At 40.6% G+C, this 23589-nt stretch overlaps 1 protein-coding gene across 3 annotated transcripts in view; it reads left to right on the top strand.

Annotated features, from left to right (window-relative positions):
• FEZ2 (fasciculation and elongation protein zeta 2) overlaps positions 1-23589 on the top strand; it is a 42428-nt gene that overhangs the window by 13554 nt on the left and 5285 nt on the right. Inside the window, exons 5-7 of one of the 3 annotated variants that reach the window (XM_032352996.1) lie at positions 268-536; positions 19930-20010; positions 22293-22368. In XM_032352996.1, the coding sequence (XP_032208887.1) occupies positions 268-536; positions 19930-20010; positions 22293-22368 (426 nt within the window). The remainder of the gene's footprint in view (positions 1-267; positions 537-19929; positions 20011-22292; positions 22369-23589) is intronic. The other 2 variants (XM_032352997.1, XR_004287982.1) reach the window with 2 other exon arrangements.

Below are 23589 nucleotides of genomic sequence, written 5' to 3'. Positions count from 1 at the left end.
CGACTGGAGTGCCGCTCCTGGGATGGCTGAGTTAGTTAGGCAAGTAAAGAATGTTGTTACACTTCTCAGCCTTTTGAGAAGTAAGTTTGCCCACCTACCTCTGCTCAGTCCTGCCCCCACCAGAAGCTTTAGGATGACCAGAAGATCTCCCACAGTTTAATTGTTTAGAGTATGATCCTCGCTCTTTTGGCCTAAAACACCCCATCGTGCCGCTCTCTTGAAAGGCTTTTTGTCTTAGTACCTGCCGTGCTCTGCTTTTGGTCACAGGAGTAAAGAGGCTCTCAGTATCTGAATTAAATGAACTACTGGAAGAAATTGAGACGGCCATCAAGGAATTCTCCGAAGAGCTGGTGCAGCAGTTGGCCCTGCGAGACGAACTGGAGTTTGAAAAGGAAGTGAAGAACAGCTTTATTTCCGCTCTCATTGAAGTGCAGAACAAACAGAAGGAGCACAAAGAAACAGCCAAGAAGAAAAAGAAACTCAAGAATGGCGGCTCCCAGAATGGGAAGAATGAGAGAAGTCACATGCCCGGCACAGTAAGTGGTGTTCAGCGGGAGTCCCCCTGCGCTGGGAGTCGCTCCCGTGACGGCCCCAGAGCTCCCGGGCCGGACACAGGCGGACAGGGCCTGTGTGTGCTGGAGAGCACCGATGGGGCTCTGGGCAGGGAGACCCGGTGCTCAGCTCTTGCAGGAAGGTGTTTTCTTGGGCAGCACATAACGGTTATCCGGGTAACTCGGCACAGAGAGGTTTAGGAGGCAAGTCCGTGCAGGCAACGGGGTAGGGGGAAGCAAGGAAGGAGGCGATCTTCAAGGTGGCCGCTTTAACACCGCCAGGTGTTACTAGTGGTTACTTAGGTTTGGCTGGTGGGCTCACACGTGGTATTAGTATTTTCTTGTTTTTGCTTCTCTTGTATGACTGGTATAATAAAAAGTGAAAAGGGGTGCACTTAAAGGTAGCTGAAGTGTGCTGAGCCTCAATCGCAGACTGATTTGTCATCAACTTCCTCCCTATTTACAAGTGAAGTTGGAACGTGGCGGCATTAGAGGCAGTGATGTGAAATCGGCCATTTGCCCAGTATTTGGCAGATTAGGATATTTCTGAAAGAAAAGTTTAGAATATGTGAATCTTTGACTCTTCATATGAAATTTCTAGTTTTCTATCTTTTCACTTTGCTTAAGTGGTCCTATTTTGTGCGATTAAACTCCATCGTAAACATTAACTAATTATATGAGATGCATTTCTTCCGTGATTTTAGAGCCTTTTTATTTTTCTTTGATCAGTTGAGCCCTGTATTGCCACCTTCATTTTGTTTGTGTATGAAGAAATGTTGACTTTATTTTTTTGGAGTATAATTGTTGGGCAAAGGGATCCATTTTTCTAAAAGGAGTGCCCCTTTTTCATTCATAATTTTGTTAACATGGTAATACAAATGACCACAAACTAGGTATTATGGTTTGTAATAATATAAGTTCTGTTTTTTATTTAGTTTCAATTTATTTGTTCTAAGGAATACTTATCAGAGAAATGGTTCTCATTAACCAGACTCTGCTGGAACCCAGGGAAGAGAATGATGTCCTAGGTTCCTGGGTCACCAATGAGCAGTTAATGCAAACGAAAAGAATCTCCCCATTTAGCCTATTCATTGTCTGCTTTTAGCCTGGGAGTAAATGGACCTTTCCTTAGTGTAATGTCCATTTGTTTGCTGAAAGGACATAGCTCATAAACGGACTTGGAAAAAGTTCTCAGATATGTGGTACAAAATATTTTTGAGAAATGGCAGTATGGATTGCAGAGGTGTTCATTAGTCGCTTCTAGGGACTACTCTGGAAGAGCGAAAAAAAAAACAACAACAACCCCAAAACCAAAAAACCCCAAACCCAAACATTTGTTTGAATATACAATTCTGGAAGTTTGCTTTAAATTTCCAGAGCAAAACTTCTATGTCTTATTTAAAAAAAAAAAAAAATTGCTCCTTTTAAATTGTCCTGTTATTCAAGTGTGATTAAGCGAAATGCCTAGTTGAAAAGTCGTAGCATTGTTGGTAATTTCTGTCTGCTGTTAAGAATTACATGTAAACCTTCCATTTATTAGTGTTAACACTTGGCTGGGGGAAATAAATTTATCCCTAGAGGTGTTTAAAGACTTCTTTTTGTAACTCCCGTATAAAAAGTGTTTGAGTGGGTTCATGGTGTAATTGTACATGGCACTTATATTGAGAAATGGATTTGGCAAGGCAACATTTAGATCTCACTCAAACCTTTATGAGTCTTGAAATAGAGTTGTAGTAATAGTCAATTTTTTTCACAGTATTTGGACCCGTTAAAGTGCTTTGTGAGTCCTGATCTACTGTTAGTAACAAAACCTTTAATCAGGTTTCTTTTTTAAAAAAAATTTTCTTTTTTTTAAAGATTTTATTTATTTATTTGACAGACAGAGATCACAAGTAGGCAGAGAGGCAGGCAGAGAGAGAGGAGGAAGCAGGCTCCCTGCTGAGCAGAGAGCCTGATGTGGGACTAGGTCCCAGGACCCCGGGATCATGACCTGAGCTGAAGGCAGAGGCCTAACCCACTGAGCCACCCAGGTACCCTTTAATCAGGTTTGTTTGTTTGTTTGTTTGTTTCTTTCTTTCTTTCTGATTTTATTTATTTATTTGACAGAGATCACAAGCAGGCAGAGAGTCAGGCAGAGAGAGAAGAGGAAACAGGCTCCCTGCTGAGCAGAGAGCTGATGTGGGGCTCAATCCCAGGACCCTGAGATCATGACCTGAGCCGAAGGCAGCAGCTTAATCCACTGAGCCACCCAGGTGCCCCTAATCAGGTTTCTGATGGCATTGCTAACCTTGCAGTACTGGTTCCCTCTATAAGCTGGAAAAAGACCATCCCATCTGTGACAGAAGGAGCCTGAAATCTGTGATTCTGAAAAGAGGGGTAGGAGGCTCAAAAGAACCCTAAAAGGAAACCGCCAATTGGATAAACAGATTGCGGAAGATGTTACCTTATTAGACATTTTATGTAACATGCAGCTTGGGCAAGGCCTAACTCTCTCTGAGTTAGCTATCAGCAGTGATACAAATGTCTAAAAATTGGTGACCTTCCTAGAGCTATCATGCATTACCTGTTTTCTTTTTCTTTTTTTTTTTTTTTTAAAGATTTTATTTATTTGACAGGCAGAGATCACAAGTAGGCAGAGAGACCGGCAGAGAGAGAGGAGGAAGCAGGCTCCCTGCTGAGCAGAGAGCCCGATGCGGGGCTCGATTCCAGGACCCTGGGATCATGACCTGAGCCGAAGGCAGAGGCTTTAACCCACTGAGCCACCCAGGCGCCCCCATTACCTGTTTTCTAATAACATTGGTCACTTTTTTCTTTTTACCTTAGATATTTTTGTTTTATTAGCAGGATTTGGTTTTCTTTCCTTAAGCATGGAATAGCTTCCTTCTGTTTTTTCTTAAACATGTTTCATTGAAACAAAACATTCATTTGTAGTTGGTTTAAGGCTTTATCCATATTTTCTAGCTCTTCTCTTTGGTCCAAAACACTGTAAAGAAATACCTGGATGGGAATAGAGCAGAGTTAAACTCGTTAGGTGTTAATTTTGGAGACATTTTGTTTCAAACATTTTTCTGTAGTGAAAAAAGAATTGGGGCATTAGGGATGCTATTTAGAGCATTAGACAGTTTTGAGGCCATGGGAATACTATTAAATATTAAAGTATTGAGTTTCTTATACAAGTGAGATATTATACTGCTTTGTTTTATTTTTACAATCTGCTACGTGTTGGATAGGGTAAAGCAGCCTACATTCACTCAGCAGGTGCTTGCTGAATGCCTTCCTTGTGCCGGGCACTGCTGAAGATACAGTGGCAAATAAAACAGAAAAGGCCTGTAGCCTCTTGGAGTTTATATTCTAATAAGGGGCACAGGCAATGGACAAAGAAAGAATGAGTAGGCAATGTAATTTCTGATAGTAATAAATGCCACCAAGACAATAACATGCTGCGTAAGGCAGTTGATAACAGTGCTTTTGGGTATCTGTTTCTGTTACAGCAGTCACCATGTCACTGCTCCTTCTTACGAGCAACGTAGGCTGTCCTTTCTTTTTCCAGTTCTCTGTGTGGAGGGGAGGTCAGAGGAGTAGATACTCTCTTTGGGAAATGAGACTCAAGAGAGCAGAAAACTTTCTATCTCTTTTTTCTGTTGTTCAGCATCAGGAGAAAGAGAGCAGTAGGAGTGGAGTTGGGAATGGTTGATGGGTACTGTCTATTAATCACTATGGTGACTTGCATGCTTTTTTTTTTTTTTTTTGGGAACTGACCATGTTGTTTTGGTGTTTTATTTATGCTCCTCCCTTTTCTGGAGTGGCCCTCTGTTCCTGTTTTTCCCAGTCCACTTTGGGGATTTTTTTTCTTTTTAACTTGACCTTCACAGTCCTGGACAAGCACTATCTTCCTTTCTTAGAACCTTCCTTGATGACTCGTCATCCAATGCAGAATTGACTACTCTCTCCTTCTTTGGGGGTTAGTATTATACCTCTTGACTATTTCTGTTGGCACTGTCATACTATATTGTAGTTTTTTGTTTTCGCATCTGTCTGACATGGGTCACTAACGATGGGAAATGTCGCTTTATCTTAAAATCCTTAGGTATAACATTCGGTACTAAGAAATTTCTGCTAATAAGTGTATGAAAGAGATAAACTTGCAAATCTGTATTTCTATTTAGGGTCTTTCTGTCAGGTGCCAAGCCCTCAGAGGCTGAAGAACCTGTTGATGAAGAATTTTAGGTTAAGAGCTATATTTGAGTTCTGCTCCTGCTGCTGGGTACATCTCCCTTTGAGATTTGAATTTTGGGAGGGTTAAATGAAATAATGTATGGAAGAGTAGCATACATCCTAAGGAAATGCTAGTTACCATATATCCAACTGCCTACTAGTTATTTGTCTCTGAAATTTATCAAACTAAAGTTACCATTTTCCTAGAGTTGAATTTATTTCTTATGTATTTTTCTTTTGGTTAGTTGAAAAGTCTACTCATTCACTGAAATCAGTGGAATTTCTAAGTCAAAGGATATTTAGTTTCTGGAGGGATTTAAACAACCATCTTTTTATATAGTTCTACCCAAATGATACCCAATAATAGCATAAGTGAGCGGCCATTTCCCACACCTCCAGCCAACAATGGGTATTGTTAGCCTTCTGATATATACTGATCTGAAAGGCAAACAGTGGTTTGATCTGTTGCCTTCTGTATTCTTTTGTGAATTGCCTATTAAGTCACGTTTGAGATGTTTTCTGTATTTATTTATGAGGGTACATATACTTCTGATCTCATAGTATCATGCTCTGTTGTTATCATTGGATTAAATCTTACCTGGGAAGCTCATTCACATTGTTTCATTGTTCAGCATCTCAGCTAATTTTTGGTTCTTTGCACATCACTTAATGCCTGTTTGTTGAATTGAAACTTCACTATAAAGGAGATAGAATCCCAAAGGATTTGGATTTGTCCTATTTGAATTGTTGTTCTATCAAGGATTTTTTGTTGTTGTTGTTGTTGCCAGTCTAATGTTTATGTTGTATAGATTCATGGACCATTGGATTTCAGTGGCAGTTCACATGAGTATAAGAACAAGTCAAAGTATACCACTTATGTTTTAATTTAGCAGTGGTTGGCACCTAGAAATATCTGAAGTTGTAAAGACGTGAGTGTTTACTTTCCTGGCATCATACATCAGTATATGGATGAAATGGACATACTTCCTCCTTTAGGATCCTTAAAATAATGTTTTCAAATTAAAAGTTACATGTAAGATTGTGTTTTCTAAGTCCAGAGTTGAGAAGGTAGGAATCCGTAGTATCTTTTCTGTTTGCCATAATCTCTGAGCTTTCAAGAGAGAGTTCTCGTGTTTGGACTTAGCACCAGCAAAAATGAATAGTTGCTTCAATCTAACCTGAAGAAGTTTATTTTGAAAACTCTGTTGTGAAAAAAAAAAAAATTGCCCTGTTGCTTTGGGTGGGCTAGGGCGGTAACTGCTTAAAGATGGGGACAGCCAGCCTTGTGATACTCTTTCTTATATATATATATTTTTCACAGATGCACTGCTCTGTATTTATGACTCACTTAGCTCATATTGTGATAATCAAATCTATTCTGTTTCTCTTTTACATGCAAAAATGCCCCACTAATAGTTTTTCATTTAAACTTCGTCAAAGCTGACTTTAAGAGAAATGTGTTTTCGTTTGGATAGCTCTTATTAGATTGCTCTGAAGTTATTCTAATTTTTGCCAGCTCCTAGTTTAGAAGGATCTATTCTGACACAACTACTTGAATTTGGGGCTTTTGTTTAAAATAAACAAAACTAGCTTTTTTCTTCCCTTTTTAATTTGGAATTTTTAAATTTCACATTTGCTAAGATGACTTAGACGGAGGATTGGCAAAGCAAACTACTGCCTGAGGGCCAAATTGGCCCTCTGCCTGTTTTATAAATAAAGTTTTATTGGAACATAGCCATGTCCATTCATTTCCAGATGGTCAGTGGCTGCTTTGGTGTTACAAGGACAGAACTGAATAGTTGTGATAGACTGAGTAGACTCCAAACTAAAATATTAACTCTCTGGCCCCTTATAGGAAAAGTTTGCCAACCCCTGATTTAGACAAAATTTAATAAAATTTAAAAACTAGAAGAAAAAATATATGCAAACTCCAGTTAAAGTGAATTCGTATAAAAAGATCACTATATTTTGACTAAAATTTATTTTAAAATGTAGCCTTGTTTTATTTAAGAGTGTATTGAATTGTTCCTTTCTTCAGGGCCCCAGTCAGCAGCCTTAGTTGTGGCTGTAGATGGTGATCCCTTGGCCAGTCCATCTCCAAGCCACTTGCCTAAGCCCCTCTGCCTAGCAATAGACCTTTGTGTTTTTTTTTTTTTTTAAGATTATATTTATTTATTTGAGAGAGAGAGAGAGAGTATGAGAGAGAGAGAGAGCATGAGAAGGGGGAGGGTCAGAGGGAGAAGCAGACTCCCTGCCCATCAGGGAGGCCAACAAGGGACTCGACCCCAGGACTTCAGGATCATGACCTGAGCTGAAGGCAGTTGCTTAACGAACTGAGCCACCCAGGTGTCCCGACCTTTGTGCTTTTTGTGTCAGATTCCCAGTAGCTAAGTGAAGATAGCTAGCAGGTAGACCAGTTGACTCTAGATTTGGGGCCAAATGAAAAACTTTAAAATGTTGGCAGCCTTCCGGGTACACTATTTATAGACAGTAATAAACAGTAGTCTGAGGAAGGTAGAGGAGAAGTAGAAAAGGAGCTCATCCCCCTCCACCACTTTTTCTAAGTAGTGGTACTCAAGAGGATCAGGTCTGCCCTATCTATGTGAGTGTAAATATCAACACATTTTCAACAGTAATTTGTTGGTTACATTTGATAGCATTTCTCTGCAGGTTTCTTTTTCTCTTTTTTTTCTGATAGTTGACACACAATGTTACATTGGTTTCAGGTGTGCAGCACAATGATTTGGCAAGTCTGTACATTATGCTGTGCTCATTGCAAGTGTAGCTGCCTCTGTCACCATACAATGGGGTTACGGGGTTACGATAATTCAGACTGTATTCCCCATGCTGCTCCTTTCATCCTTTGACTTCCTCATTCCAAAACTAGAAGCCTGTACGTCTCTTCCTCCGGCAACCACCAGCTTGTTCTCTGTGTTGATGGGTCTGTTTCTGGTGTTGGTTTGTTTATTTGTTCATTGAGTTTTTAGATTTCCCCATGTAAGTGAAGTCCTGTGGTATTTGTATGACTTATTCACTTAGCATGATACCCTTTAGGTCCATCCATGTTGATGCAAATATTAAGAATTCATTCTTTTTTGTGGCTGAGTACTATTTCACCACATCTTCTTTATCCATTTATCTTTTGATGGGCATATTTTGACTATTGTAAATAATGCTGCAGCAAATATAAGAGGTACATATACCTTTCTGAATTGGTGTTTTTGTTTTCCTTGGGTAAATATCCAGTAGTAGATCGTATGGTTTTTCTATTTTTCATTTTTTGAGGAGTCTCCATGTTGTTTTCCACAGTGGTTGCATCAATTTACATTCCCACTAACAGTGCATGGGGATTCCCTTTTCTCCACATCCTCACCAACACTTGTTACTTCTTCTTCTTCTTTTTTTTTTTTTTTTTGATACTAGTCGCTCTGACAAGTATGAGATGATATCTCATTGGGGTTTCAATTTGTTATTTCCCTGATGGTTAGTGATGTTGAACATCTTTTCATATTTCTGTTGGCCTCCTGTATGTCTTCTTTGGAAATATATTTATTCAGGTCCTCTGCCCATTTTTAATTGGATTATTTGTCTTATTGGTTAATTGGTTATTGGTTTTATTGGTTAATTGGTATTGAGTTGTATAAGTTATATATTTTGATACTAACCCCCTATCAGAATATGTCCTTTGCAAATATCTTCTCTGTGTGTAGTCCTGGTTGGTGGTGGTTTTTGCTTTTGTTTCCCTGCCCAAGGCCACATGTATAGAAAAATGTTGTTAAGGCTGATGTCCAAGAGATTACTGCCTTTGTTTTCTTTAAGGAATTTTATGGTTTCAGGTCTCACATTTAGGTCTTTCTTTTTTTTAAAGATTTTATTTATTTGAGAGCGGCAGAGAGAGAGAGAGTGTGATAGCATGAGCAGGGGCCGGGGAGAGGGCGAGGGGGATCAGACTCCCCACTGAGCAGGGAGCCCAATGCTGGGCTGTATCACAGGACCCTGAGATTATGACCTGACCTGAAGGCTGATGCTTAACCAACTGAGCCACCCAGGCGGCCCTCACATTTAGGTCTTTAATCCATTTTGAATCTATTTTTGTATATGGTATCAGAAAGTGGTCTTATTTCATTCTTTTGCATGTAGCTGTCCAGTTTTCCCAGCACCATTTATTGAAAAGACTGTGTTTTCCCCATTGTATATTCTTATCTCTTTTGTTGTAGATTAATTCACCATAAAAGCTTAGGTTTATTTCTGGGCTTTCTGTTCTGTTCTGTTGTTCGGTGGGACCATTTTTATGCCAGTATCTTACTATTTGATTACTCCAGTTTTGTGGTATATCTTGAAGTCTGGGATTGTGATACCTCCAGCTTTGTTCTTTCTCAAGATTGCTTTGACCATTTGGATTTTTTGTGATTCTGTACAACTTTTAGGATTACTTGTTCGAGTTCTATGAAAAATAATATTGGTATTTTGACAGGGATTGTGTTGAATCTGTAGATTGCTTTGGGTAGTGTGAACATTTTAGCAATATTTGTTCTTGCAGTCCATTAGCATGGTATATCTTTCCATTTGTGGTGCCTTCAGTTTATTTCATCAGAATTCTATAAAAGTTCTCAGAGTACAGGCCTTTCACCTCCTTGGTTAAGTTTATCCCTAGGTAATCATTTTTTTCTTTTTTCTTTTGGTGCAACTATAAATTGGATTATTTTCTTAATTTCTCTCTCTGCTACTTTGCTATTAGTGTATAGAAACACAACAGGTTTCTGTATATTAATTTTGTATTCTGCAATGTTACTGCACTCATTTATTCGTTTTGGTATTATGTAGAATCTTTTGGGTTTTCTATTATTAGTAACATGTCATCTGCAAATAGTGACAGTTTAACTTTTCTTCTTTATGTTGATGCCTTTTATTTCTGATTGCTCTTGTGAGGATTTCTAGGGGAGAGGGACCTTGTCATGTTCCTAAAAGCTTTTCCTCATTGAGTGTTATGTTAGCTGTGGGTTTGTCATAAGGCCTTTATTCATCTTGAGGTATATTCCTTCCAACCTCACTTTATTGAGAGTTTTTATCATAAGCAGATGTTGAATTTTGTCAAATGTTTTTTCCTGCATCTAATGAAATGATCATATGGTTTTTATCTTTCATTTTGTTAATGTGATGTATCACATTGATTGATTTGTAGATATTGAACCATCCTTGCATCCATGGACTAAATCCCACTTTATCGAGGTGAATGATTCTTTCAGTGTATTGTTGAATTTGGTTTGCTAATACTGTGTTGACGATTTTTGCAAATATGCTCATTAGGGATATTGCCTGTAGTTTTCTTTTTTTGTAATGTCTTTGTCTGGTTTTGTTTTGAGTAATAATGTTTGCCTCACAGAATGAATTTGGAAGCTTTCCTTCCTCTTCAGGTTTTTGGAGTTGTTTGAAGAGAATAGGTATCAGCTCTTAATATTTGGTACAGTTTGCCTGTAAATTCATCTGGTCATGGACTTTTGTTTGTTTAGGGTTTTTGATTACAGATATAATTTTGTTCCTAGTAATCAGTCTGTTCAGATTTTCTTTTTCTTCCTGATTCAGTTTTGGAAGACGGTCTGTTTCTAGGAATTTATCCACCTCCTCAAGATTTTCCAATTTGTTGGCATATACTTTTTTATAGTAGTTTCTTACAATCCTTCATATTTTTCTTTATTGTAATAGGCATTTCTAAAAATTAGTGTTAAGGCCATAGAATGGAAAGTCATTGTAGGGTAGAGAGAAACTTGGATGTGTAATTTTATTGTTTTAATAGTTCATACCTATGAATTATGAATTAGTTTAGATGTATGCAGGTTTATTTTATGAAAGATAGTATTGCCTAGAGAATTGTGTCACCACCAGTTTTTGTTTACCATTATCTACTATTTGTTTTCAACAATTTTCTTTTGGTGACAGACTGGTAATAGTGAGCTTTCATGACCCAGCAGTTAAAAATCAAATCAGGAGTCTGTTCTTGACTCTTTATGCCTTGGAGAGGTGTGTTTATTGTTTGTTAATATAACACAAATTCACATAAAAGCCACAATATGCCAGCAAATTGTAGTCTTATTATATACTGAGAGTATTCATAAGTATCAGGAAATAATTCATAAAATTACCAGGGTTAATTATGTTACTCTAATTTTAGTAGGTTTGAAAATGTTTGCCAACACTTAATTACCACATTAATATTAAATTACATAAAAATTTACAAAGATCTTCAAATAAAAAAAATAGATTGACACTATTCCATTTAACTCCTAACCTTGAAAATCTTCATACCACATCTTTCTGTTCTGAGAGCAAATTCCAAAATAAGTAGCTTAATATTCAAAACATACTCAACTATTTATCTGCTTTGGTATAACTCATATCTTCTAATTTACTTGGATCTGCTTTTTTTTATGCAGAAACTAGTTTTTGGTAGAATCTGCATTTGTAACTGCTTTATAATTCACATTAAAAGTATTTGATTTGAAGAAGTGTCAAAATAAGCAGATTCAAATTTTATATCTTAGGTAATACCTTACTTATTTAAATATAATGCTTTGTAATTTATTTTTAACATTTATTGCTTTCTGTTCTATTTTTCTTGTGTTTTATGTTTCAATTATTTTAAGAATTTAAAAATTAAAACTATTGTTCTGTAAGTCAATATTTGAAAATTGTGTCATGCAAACTATTGCAAATGATATGATTTATAAGGAACCATAATTATGTTTGAATTTCACTTTCTTTTGAACCTCTTAAGTATAAAGAATATTAATGGAGTCAGAGCATAAATTAGGATACGAGTCAGGAAATAGATAAAAAGCATTTCTTAATTGCTTTTCCTAACCTTTTTTCTGACACTGAGCTTTGAATTTGGGATTTTTAAAAGATTTCCTGATCCTTAGAGATCTGTGCCATTGGGTGTCAGATAAGGCTAAGAGAAAAGTCTGATAGCAGGAAAAGTCTGAATTTTCTGAATTTTTCAGAAAAGTCTGGCCTCCTGGTTAGTTTTTCCCTTCCCTGTGCTGGATCCTGCTTTCTGTGAAATAAGTTAAGCTGGTGAATATGCTGTGCAGAGAATGATTTGATAGGTTTAGGACTCCAGAAGAGAAGTAACAAATCACATCTCTGTATCTGATTCTTGTTGCTTTTCGATTTACACAGTGTTTTCTAGCTCTTTTTCTTGTTCAGAAAGACCTTGAATAACCTTCAAGTGTTACTTGTTTTCAGTTCAGGTTTTTTGGCTGAGTTGTGTATTTAGTGTGTTTTCTTCATGTTGTCTAAAGCTCCTTAGGCTAGAGAATATAGTCAGGAGTGTATTATTTCTCAGCTGCCATCTTATTTATATGAGGAGAACTAAAATGACTCATTACTTGTTCTGGAGAAAAGTGGAAAGATGTAGTTACTTCTTTTTGGGAGCTACGTCCCAAATGTTCTTCTAGCCTTTCTAGAGGAATGTTAGGAATATTTTTGGATATTTTTGGATTTCTGTATTTGCTGAACTCTTTGCTAAGTGATTCCCATGGACTGCTTTATTTAATCCTCACAGCAACCCTATAGGTTTTATTAATATTCCTGCCATTTCATAAATGGGTAGACAGAAGCTCAGCAGAGGCCTCAGTGCATGGCACCTGTCCACACTGGCTCGAGCACGTAAGACAGAGGTGTGTGCAAGGGACTCTTGGCTCTGCCTTTCTCCTGGTCAGACGTGTAGGCGTTTTGTCTGTGGGCCTGGAGATCTTGGCTCCTTTCCCTCTTTCAGATTTTTCCAGTTTTTGTTTTTAATCTTCTGTATCTTGTTTATACTTTGCTCCTGGTTTTGTATGGGAAAAGATTCCAGAGAATGACTGATTTGGAGACTCAATACTACTCACGCCAGGGAAGGAAATGGTGATGAGGTAGCTGTGAGTATTCTCCTTGTAAAGCATGTGATTGGAGCCCAGGACTGAGTAAACTTCCCTCATCCTTACTGTTACTTGGCACTTTGTCAGCAGTGAGGGAAACAATAAAATAAGTACTGTTGTGCTTAATCATTTTCCTGCTTATAAATGGGCTCATATCAAAAATTCCATTCTGAGAAGGACATTTTTCAGAGCTGCTAACTTCTTTGTAAAGATATGGTGAAAAACAGATGGATAGATCACAAAATTTTAGATCCCCAGAATCTTTGCTAGCTCTTCACTTTGCATTTGAACGTTTCGATCCTTCAAATTTAGAAATGGTAGATTAAATGGAGGCAGGATTAGGTTTTCTGACATATTTAATATTGCAGTTGTTTGTTTTGTTTGTTTATTTATTTATTATGTATTCATTCGTTCATTCGTTTATTGATTTTTTAAGATTTTATTTATTTGACAGAGACACAACAAGAGAGGGAACACAAGCAGGGGGAGTGGGAGAAGGAGAAGCAGACTTCCCGCCCAGCTGGGAGCCCAGTGCGGGGCTTGCTCTCCGGACCCGGGGCTCATGACCCGAGCAGAAAGCAGCTGCTTCACGACTGAGCCATCCAGGTGCCCCGCAGTTGTTTATTTTAATTAAGCTAAATTAAAGTTAGAAATCCTTAATATCCTTTATTTCATTGCGCATTCCTAACCGCGAGATTTCTGAAAGTGCTGTGACATGCCTGTGGTACTTTTACCGTGAGAAATATTCAACAAAGAAATGCTTCTCTCCTTCTCTTCCTCCCCCTGCCCTCCCCGTAAAATTGAAGCATAGACAAAACCTTCCCTCTGGCCCAGTGTAGTACCCTAAGCACCTAATCACACCATGTCCGCTCTCAAGATTATAAATGTAGTGTTTCTAAATGAGGTGAAGTTTACTAAAAAGTAAATTTAATCTGTCTCTGAGGTTTTATCTTTATAAAGTTCATTTTGCCTTCCAAAAGGGTGTATTGTTTTCTGGAATTTATAGGGCAGTTGTGAACCCATCTGTTGTGTGCTCTCTGGAGCTCTTTCCCTTGTCCTCTGGCCTGGTCTTTCCATTCCTTGATCCTTCCAGCTCATCGATCTTCTGCTTGCTACTTTTTTGTTATCATAGGGGTTCTGTATTTCTTAGTCACTCCATTGTTTTACAAACCTTGTCAGCAAGATTATTTATCTTACTTTATTAATCTCACACTGACTTCCTAGACCAGGTTCTTCAGTAGATTTTTTCAGAACTCCGTTGTTGACTTCTTTGACAAATAACTTTGTATCTTGTCATGTCATCTTTCTTCTGTTTGCCTTCAGATTATTTTTGCTTTTAAGCACTTAAAAAAAAAAAATTCTCTCCTACAAGAAGTCAAGAGAAAAAATTTGTCTCTTCATGATATGGTTACCCTAGGCTGTAAGACTCTTGGGCTCTGGTCTTAGAGATGTTCAGCCATGGCTCAGCAGACATATAAATGCCATTGGAGTAGATAACTCTGAATGTGTCATTTGGCCATGCATTTTTTCCTTCTAGAGCACTCACATTCTAACCTTAAGTGACCTCGCAGTCCTGTACTCTTGGGTATGTGTGTGTTTTGATTTGCCATCTTAAAGAAACCATGGTTCATCTTGGTTGAGATAATTCATAGATTGACACGATTTATAAATAAGAGACCTTTACAAATGATAACATTTAATCACCTATTTCACTGGTGTGGATACAAGCGTCTCTGGGTTTAGTAACTGCCCTCCAGGCAGACATCAGTGGCAAGCCTGGGAGACACCTTTGAGCCCTGCTTTCTAGTTCAGTATTTTTCTATCCCAGTTGACTCTTAGAAAATTTTCTGATTGCAAATACTTCTGACTAAGGTGTGGTTCCTAGTTCCATCTGTAAATCTGAAAGTATTTCCCTGGTATGGGTAATAATTGGTACTTAAGCCAGTGACTGTCCATCAGATGCCTCCTGCGTGCTGAGGATGGGTTGTGCTTTGTTGGTACATGGAAGAAGTATCTGACATTATTTCTGCCCTTAACGATGGTGAGAACTTAACTGAATTTATTAAAAATTAACCCAACCTGGGGCACCTGGGTGGCTCAGTTGGTTAAGTGTCCTCCTCTTGATTTTGGCTTACGTCATGATCTCAGGGTCGCAAGGTTGAGCCCCTTGTCATGCTCTGTGCTGGGCATGGAGCCTGCTCGAGATTCTCTCTCCCTCTTATTTGCTCCCCAGCCCTGCCTCAGCTCTCTCTCCCAAAAAAAAAAAAAAAAAAAAAAAAAATTAACCCAAACTTTTTTTCTTTCTCTGCTGTTTTCTGTAGATATTGTGCCTCACCCTCACTTTGAAAAAAGTCTGGATTATCTTTTCTGTTACTACTATGAGACAAGCATGTACTGATCTCCAGTTATGTGCCAGGCACAAGTAGTAAGGATGCAGAGTGAACCCCAGCGCGTGGGGGCGTGCTGCGGGGGCGGGGGTGGGGTCCCGCTGACAGACCGCGCAGTGTGCTTTTTGCAGTGATTCTCAGCCAGGCCAGGTTGCCTCCCTGTACGATTTTAGGCAGTGTCCAAGCACACTTGTCCTTGTCACAAGCAGATGAGGTGAGGGGCAGTGCTACCAGCATTCTGAGTAGAGGCCAATGATGCCATTCAACATGCCGCCCTGCACAGGACTGCCCCCGTGACAAAGGACTGCTGCCTGACTCCACACGTCAGTACTGTCAAGGCTGAGAGACCGAGGTGTGCGGTGATAACTGCTGTATTCAGAGCAGCTGCCATGCTCTTGGTGTGTTCTGTGCCTGGCCCCATCTCGTGATGGAGGTGTGGATAAATGACTCTTACCCCTGCTTTGGTTCAGGGGTCTGGGAAGGCTGAGTTGAATCTGGAGAACAAGAAGAAGAAGGGACAGGCATACCAGGCAGAGGGCGTGGTGGAGGCAACCATCCGGAGGTGACAGGCACATCTGGGGCCCCGAAGGTGGTTCACCAAGCCTAGAAGTTGAGAGAGAAAGCTGAAGGCAAGAGAGAAAGTCACTCAGAAGAGGGTGTGGAAATAGCAAAGTAGAAGGCGGAAGGAAACCAAAAAGAGGTTTTAAGTGGATCATTCCCTGTTCAGATTTGTCTTTTGGCAGGGTAACTTCAGTGTTTCAAGGAGAGCTCATTGGAAGGGGGAGTCAGGAAGGCTGGTGCACTTACTCGGGTAAGCAACGAGCCACACAGTTACAACAGGGCTGGGAAAATGGTTGACTTTCAGAGATAGGAAGGAGGTGGAACATACTGGTTGGGCAGCAGGGAAGAGAGGGGGAAGGGTGGGCCGCTGACTCCCGACTTGGGCAAACGTAGGTGGAACCCATGTGTCCCTCCCCACACGGAGATACACAGGTCTGGTTAACAGCAACTGCATCAAGCCTCAGGCCCAGCATCTCTGGGGGGATACCTGCCGGTCCACTTTGCTCCGGAGCAGCCTGCCCTGTTGGCACCTCTGCCCACGCGGCCGGAGCCGCAGTGAAAGCTGCTGATGGGAAGGAGGGGAGATCGAGTTACTCGGGAGCTGCTGTTCCTGTCCCGCTAGGGGAGACCGGCAGGGCCCCCGCGCACTGGCTGTGGAATGAACGCCGGGGCTGGCCCGTTTGGCCACTTTGGGTCTTGTTCTCTGAGAGGCTCTCCTGTCCACTGTTCTTTGTAGCTCATCGGGGAGGGTGTTGACTTCACGCCGCAGCTTAGACGTCACCTCCTCCAAGAGCTTTGCTTTGACATGTGGAATGAAAGTTGGAGTTGTAGCTCTGGGCTGCGCGCACCCTCAGCGCCCTCGTGGGGTTACCGGTTCTACCCCCGCGGCTCTTGGGGCTCTTCTGCCAGCATGTCGGGTCACCAGGGGAGGGGGCGCTCACTCCAAGTCGCTGCTGCCTGTAGCATCTGGCTCCTGGGTTTTGAACGATTGGATCCAGGAACGAGAGAGATCCAGAATGCTGAAGAGGAATAGGACTTAAACAAACCAACCCTGTTATTTCTGGTGGCAGAAAGGAAGATGAGTTCAGGTCTGGATGTGGGTGGTCTCAGCAGGATTCAGGTGCAGATGGCCAAGAGGCCACTGAACACCAAAGTGACACACAGGAGGGTCGGTCGTTGCAGTAAAGCTGGCTGACGTGACCAGAGCCCTCCCCCAGTGCCGGGCTCGGTTCTCAGCCTGTTCCTTCTCTTGGCAAAGGGAGCTGTACATTCGTGACAGCAGACGGGAAAGACGGCGGCGTGGGACTGTCCAGAGAGTGTGCCTGAGAAAAACGGGGGACAGAACCCGGAGGGCACTGGTGTATGAGAGCTTAGCCCAGAAAGGGGCACCTCTCGGAAGGGGCAGCCAGAGGGGCAGGGGGAAGCTCAGGGCTCTGGAGGGACCTGGGTATGCGTCCAGGGGAGGGGGCACCGGGGAGAGCTTACCAGGGGCCTCGGGGATCTGAGAAGTGTCCCAGGGCCTCAGCGTCAGAGGCCTGGGAAGCCCTGGGACGAGCTGTTTGAAGAAAGCCCGGGGAAGGGAAGTCGGTGAGGGCTGGAGAATTTCAGGTTGGCCCCGCAAAGAGCGGGGAGGAAGGACAGGGCTGTGATTCCCGCCTGGGGGGTGGGATTGATGGCAGCCGGAGCCCCAGTGGAGGAATGGTCTCCGACATCTCTCTCAGCCAGTTTTGTTGTATTTCCTGTGACCCTTTAGATGTCACCGTGCGGTCCTTTCCCTGGCAGGACGGGAGGCAGTCCTGCGTTACCGGCGGCAGCCTTGCTTCCTGCTCAGGCCGCCGCGGGGATTCGGGCGCCCGCCCTGGACTCAGCTGCCCTCACTAGGGAGAGTTCCTTTACTCCTTTGCGGGATCAGCTGTTAGTTTCCTGCTTTTCCAGGTTGCTGTGGCTTCAGGTGGCTGCGTCTCCCCTTGCTTCCCCCAGCCTGGTCGCTCAGAGGTCACCAGGCTGCAGGCAGTGGCGGTGCTCAGCGGAGCCCACAGCTGCTCATTTAAGAAGGAAACCTCAGTTTCAGCTGGAACCTCGGAGCTTCCAAATGTGCATCTATTTTTTATTTATACTTTTGCAGTGACAGACATAGGTTTCCAACTAGGGAGGTACAGCCAGTGTTTCTAGAACGTGCTGTTCAAATGTAAAGTATACCTCAGTCTCCTGATGCATGGAGGCTAAAAGGCTTCCCCTTGTTTGACGGTTCCCGAATCTATGTCTGGCTTTAACATGCCTCGGGATAATGGAGTCAGAGTATGTAGAGAATGAGGTACTTTTTCTTGGTTGCTTTTGAGAGAAAATACATTTGATAGAATTTAAAAAATGACTGTAGCTTCTGGAGCCAAAGTAGTTCATCTCTTGATAATCTGCTTAAAAATGTGAGCAGATTATATGATAGCATATGAAAAAGCTACAAAATACAAAAATCTACGAAAGAGTTATGTGTAGGTTTTCTTTTAAAACTAGCCTACGTCGTTAAAGGGAATATAGTTATGCTGTCAGCAAAGTGAAGCGCATTCAATCAAGGGGACAGGACCAGACATTTTGTTCTTGCCAGAACCAAATGGCTTGCAGTCTGCGGAGGAGTCTGTGGGGAGGGGCCATTGAGGAGGAGAGGCATGGATGTATATGTTCTCCAAAGATGGTAACATTTGGTACTCAGATTTTCGATAATAGCATTGAGTACTTGACTGATAAAGAGGCATTTAGCTCCTTCATGACTGAAATTCGTGGTGTTTCTCAACTTTTTGTTGTTAGGACTTATTTTTACTCTTAAAATTCACTGAAGACCCCAAAGAGCTTTTGTTTATTACATAAGTCATATGGGTGGATAATTATTATATTAGATGAAATTTTTAAAAGATTACCAATCATTTAAAAATGCCAATAAGAAATTCATTGATGTTTATACAAATAGCATGTTTTATGAAAAATAACTCTATTTTAAAAAAAATAGTGAGAAACAATGGCATTCCTATGCATTTTTGTTAATCTTGTTAATACCTGGCTTAATTTAAGAGAGCTAGAGCCTTAAATCTGCTTCTGAATTCAGCCTGTCATTTTGGAATATTTCACTATAAGTCATGAAAGAATGAAAGGGGAAAAAGCAAATCATGCCTTATTATATCTGAGAAAATAATTTTGAGCTCATGGACCCTAAGAGTGTTTCAGGGACGTCGTGGGGGTGTTCCTGGGCCACACTTTGAGAACCACTCGGCTAAACCATACGTTCTTGAAAGCAGAGATTTTTCCCTTGGTTTCCTCTTCTGCTCCTGGGGGCCTGGTAAATATTTGTTATATTGACTCCTCAAATGTGTTCACTGATTCAACTTTCCTCTGCAAAAATCCAGAGAGGGGGCCCATTGGGTGAATCGGGACTAAACTCCCTTTCCAGGATGCCTTCCTCCTTAATTAGTCACACCGTAAGACCCATCTCAGGCCTCTGACTCAACAGCCAGAGAGAGAGGTGCCACTGGACTCTTTTCCCTGCGTCTGATGACATTGCAGACTGGTCACAAATCAAGATAAGTAGTTGAGGGAAAAAATATCCCTTTATAGTACAGTGAATTCTAGGAAGTCTCAGAGGTTGGTGGGGGAAAGAAGCGAGCATCGTTTCCTAGAAACAGTGGGAAAGCCTCTGCGGAAGTGAGAGGGGCCTGCTGGCATGTGGGGTCCACTCTGCTCTCCAGGAAGCACATGTGCTCCTGCAGTTCGCGCTTTCTGCACCAAGGCGGTGGCGGGCGGCCCGAAGAGCGGGTGGGAAGCCGTCCTCAGCTCTCCAAGTAACGGCATCCTCGTTTGCCAAACGCTACGTTCGTATTTCTCCCAACATGTGGTAGAAGTATGCCAACTTAGGCTGAAAATATGCATACTGTTAGTATTAAGTTTTCAGACTTTTGATAAAATGTAGGTAAATAATATCAAAAGGTAGCTTAAAACTTAGGCAGTAAATTTTGCTGAAGACAGAAATGTGTACAACTTAGGCTATTGACGTTGGAGCCAATTTAATTATACGTCTGGTGAGGACAGTCTTCGGGAATCTAGTGGCATGATAGCCATCGTTTGACTTGCAAGGAAATGCCAGCAAAAACTGTTGGAAAACAGCATGATTTTGGTCTGCTTTATCTGAATGAGTAGTGGCGTTGTCTAACTGCTTGTCTCTTGGGCACGTAAGTCACCGTGGTACGATCTTACTAACAGTCTTTGAACTTCTTTCCCTGTCCTTGTCTTCCGGCCGCGCGTTGCTGCCTTTAGCGCTTCAGCGTGGAAGGGATCTCCACTGTCATTCAGAATGGCCTCCGCCACACCTTTGGGAATTCAGGTGGAGAGAAACAGGTGCTGGCTTAGCCTTATTTTCCTCATTCTCTGCTTTATTGTTGCCTGTGTAAGCGAAGGTCCTGAGAGCTGGCAGTTTTACTAATGTACTAAGACTGTTGCTTAAAAAGAGAGAAGTGAAAGTTCACCATTTTTACAGTCTTGATAAAGCACACAGTTACCTTTCACATGTTTCAGAGCTCCATTTTCCACTACCTTTAAACAGATTGCATTGACATCATGAGATGCATGTATAGAATGTAGAACTAAACTAGAATATGCCACGCTAATTCCAAAAGTTTGAGAAACAAGATGTCATTTTGTGGGGAGAGGAAAGGTAATGTTGGTGTCTTTTTCTTTTTTTTTTTTTAAAGATTTTATTTATTTGACAGAGAGATCACAAGCAGGCAGAGAGGCAGACAGAGAGAGAGGGAGAAGCAGGCTCCCCGCTGAGCAGAGAGCCCGATGTGGGGCTCGATCCCAGGACCCTGAGATCATGACCTGAGCCGAAGGCAGTGGCTTAACCCACTGAGCCACTCAGGCGCCCCTGTTGGTGTCTTTTTGATAAGAGTCCTAGGTCAAACGTGTCAGTAAGAGTATATTTATATCTTCTCTCCTTTTAAATGAAATTCCAGTGTTTTTAAGGTGTATCATGTAGTGAGCCAACTCACTGCCTGCCAAGTGAGGCATGCGACCTGATTTACGCAAATCTATACGTGGATAGACGTACACAGTCAAATGTGTAGCACTTTGCTTTATATTAACATTTTTGTATAATGATTTAAGGAGGATCGTGAACAGAGGAAACCCAACCATATTAGTGAGTGTGCTTAAAATTACTTTTCACAATTTGAAATTTTCACTTTAAAAAGAAAACTTTTCATTGTAGCTCTTAAGCGTGAGAAAATGTGCAGAATGTAGCTTTTGACAGTTTATCGAAAGAAAACATTTGAGTGTAGGGTTTTTACTAAAAGATAGTTTCTGTATTGCCCAAGAAGGGCAATAATATTAAATAATCCTTCACACTGACATTTCTAGCTCTATTAAGGGATGGTCTAAAATTTACTTATTATTTTTTTATTCTGGCACCTCTACCTCTCTCAGATGCACAGGATGGCATAGTAGCCTCCAGACTGACCCACACATGCCAGTGGGACGGGAAGCTTGAGAGCGTAGGCTTCCTGATGCTCTCAGAGGCCAGCTTGCCTGACATACACTCTATTCGTGAAACCCCCGGGGGGCTTGTTTCCAGCTTCTGGTGTATTCTTCATAGAGAAACATTCAGTGCTACCGTTGGGTATCACCTTGGAGAAGTCTACACCAAAAGATAGTGGGAATTTTTTCTTAAACATGGAATTATTCACTTTTCCTACTTATCCTCAAAAACTGCTTTACCTTGTCTTTTGATTACGAGGTCACCCACGGATGAACGCACTCACGGAGGGTGAGGAATAGAGCGGAGATTGAGCAAGGACTGAGTAATGGGTGGGTCTCAAAAGATTCTGAGTAAGACAACAGTAGATCTCCAGATGAGCACATGCAGACCACACTGAACTATATAGTTTTTGGTGGAATGGTCAGAACAGGAACATCTGGACAATAATATTTAGATTCTGCTTTCATGGGACATATTTATAGGCCATAACTCTGATACTTGTGAGCCTTTATAGTAGCGAACGAGGCCATTTGTCTCGGTATCAGATGTGAATTTTTATTATTCACTGGGCCGTCCTCTCCTTTCACTTTTCTCTTTTCCTTTAATGCCTTTAAACATCCTAAATAATTTAAAATAATAATAATAATAATAATAATAATAATAATAATAATAATAATACACCTCTAAAATTGGTATGTGTGTCTGTGGTAGTACATGACCATTTTGTTCAACCAGAAAAAAATGGTCTGAAACAGAATTTTTTGGGCATTGGGGATGATTTGTTTTATGCAGAACTGTTAAAACTATTAAAACTACATTTTTAGTTTTAAATTACTATTTTTAAAGTGTGTTGAAAATATACAAGGAGAATGTTAGATAAGACTTTAATAATGAATAAATTGAACAGTTCACCCTCAGACCTAATTTTGTGAAATTTTCAATAACTGAAAGGTGGAAAAAAATGGATATTTATGTTAACATTGGGCTTGATTAAAGCAGACAGAGGTGGGCAAAAAAAAGAGCTCCAGCTGAGATAGTAAGATACTTCATTTCATGTTATAAAATAGACCTTTAGTAACTGTATCAAATTTTTGCAGATAAGGTCATTCAGATTTAAGTGACTTTTTTTTTTTTTTTGACTTGGCAGTACTTGACAACAGTCATTCCTTATGAGAAAAAAAATGGACCACCATCTGTTGAAGATCTTCAGATATTAACAAAAAGTGAGCAAAGACAAAATTAAACTCTTACCATATTTACTTTTGCTGATTCTGCTGCTTTCGGTTGGTTGATTGTTGCTGTTATTGTTTTGTTTTGTCAATTTAGGGTAGTAAATGATGGATGATGTCATTATTTACTGAGAATGAAACCATGGATGGCTTATAACATCAAACATGACACTAAGTCCAGAGTTGATTTGTATTTTTTGTGCTTTGTCTTACCTTTTGAAATATTTACAAGCTGAACTTTTGAGGAAAAAAATGTAACTTGGTTCTTCATCATCTTTTGGATGTTTAAGAACATACAATTTTTTTTTAAAGATTTTATTTATTTATTTGACAGACAGAGATCACAAGTAGGCAGAGAGGCAGACAGAGGGAGGGAGGGAAGCAGGCTCCCCGCTGAGCAGAGAGCCCGATGTGGGGCTTGATTCCAGGACCCCGAGATCATGACCCGAGCCCAAGGCAGAGGCTTAACCCACTGAGCCACTCAGGCACCCCTAAGAACATATAATTTATCAATAAATAAGGTCTGTCATGGATCTTCTGTAAATATGACTGTCAGTAACTCAGTAGGAAAGATTTAGAATATGGTCTATAGCACTCTTTTTTCTTAGGAATGTAGAACCCCAAATCCAAGGTAATAGTCACAGGTAGAATTTGAATTGATAGTAATATTTTAAGGAGAGTCATTCAGCAAATATTAAAAAGGCCAATTCTGTGCCAGGCTGTGTTCTGGACATTGAGATGTTTCAGTGAACAAAGCAGAAAAGATACTCCACCTTCAAGACGCTTGTATTTTAAAATAATTTGTTAGACTTAAATATATATTCCCCATTGAATCTTTCTTATGGTATCCATAAATGAGCCATGAATTCTAGTTCGGTCCCTGTTATTTACAGTGATATCCTTGGATGTTACTTACTTTCTCATAGTCACAATGAAAAACAAGGATAAAAATATTTTCTGTTTCCCTCATAGTAAATAAATGAACATATGTGTGATTTGGGTTAAGTCACTTGTTTTCCTTGAAGGGGCTGGATTTGCCGACCTGTTAGATTCTTTGCAACTGTAAGTCTTTGTAATAACTGCTGATTTAAAGAGGGAGCCAAGTGAGAGGGAATCACAGGAATGGATATTGGTGATGAGACCTATTTTGGAATTTAAGAATATGGAGTCATGAATGGGGTGAGCTGTTACCTGAAGCTGTTATTCCTTCCTTTG

Source organism: Mustela erminea, chromosome 7 (genome assembly GCF_009829155.1).
Source record: "Mustela erminea isolate mMusErm1 chromosome 7, mMusErm1.Pri, whole genome shotgun sequence".
NCBI lineage: Eukaryota > Metazoa > Chordata > Mammalia > Carnivora > Mustelidae > Mustela > Mustela erminea.
Note: the sequence above shows the minus strand (reverse complement) of the source record. Positions and strands in the feature narration are given on the sequence as shown.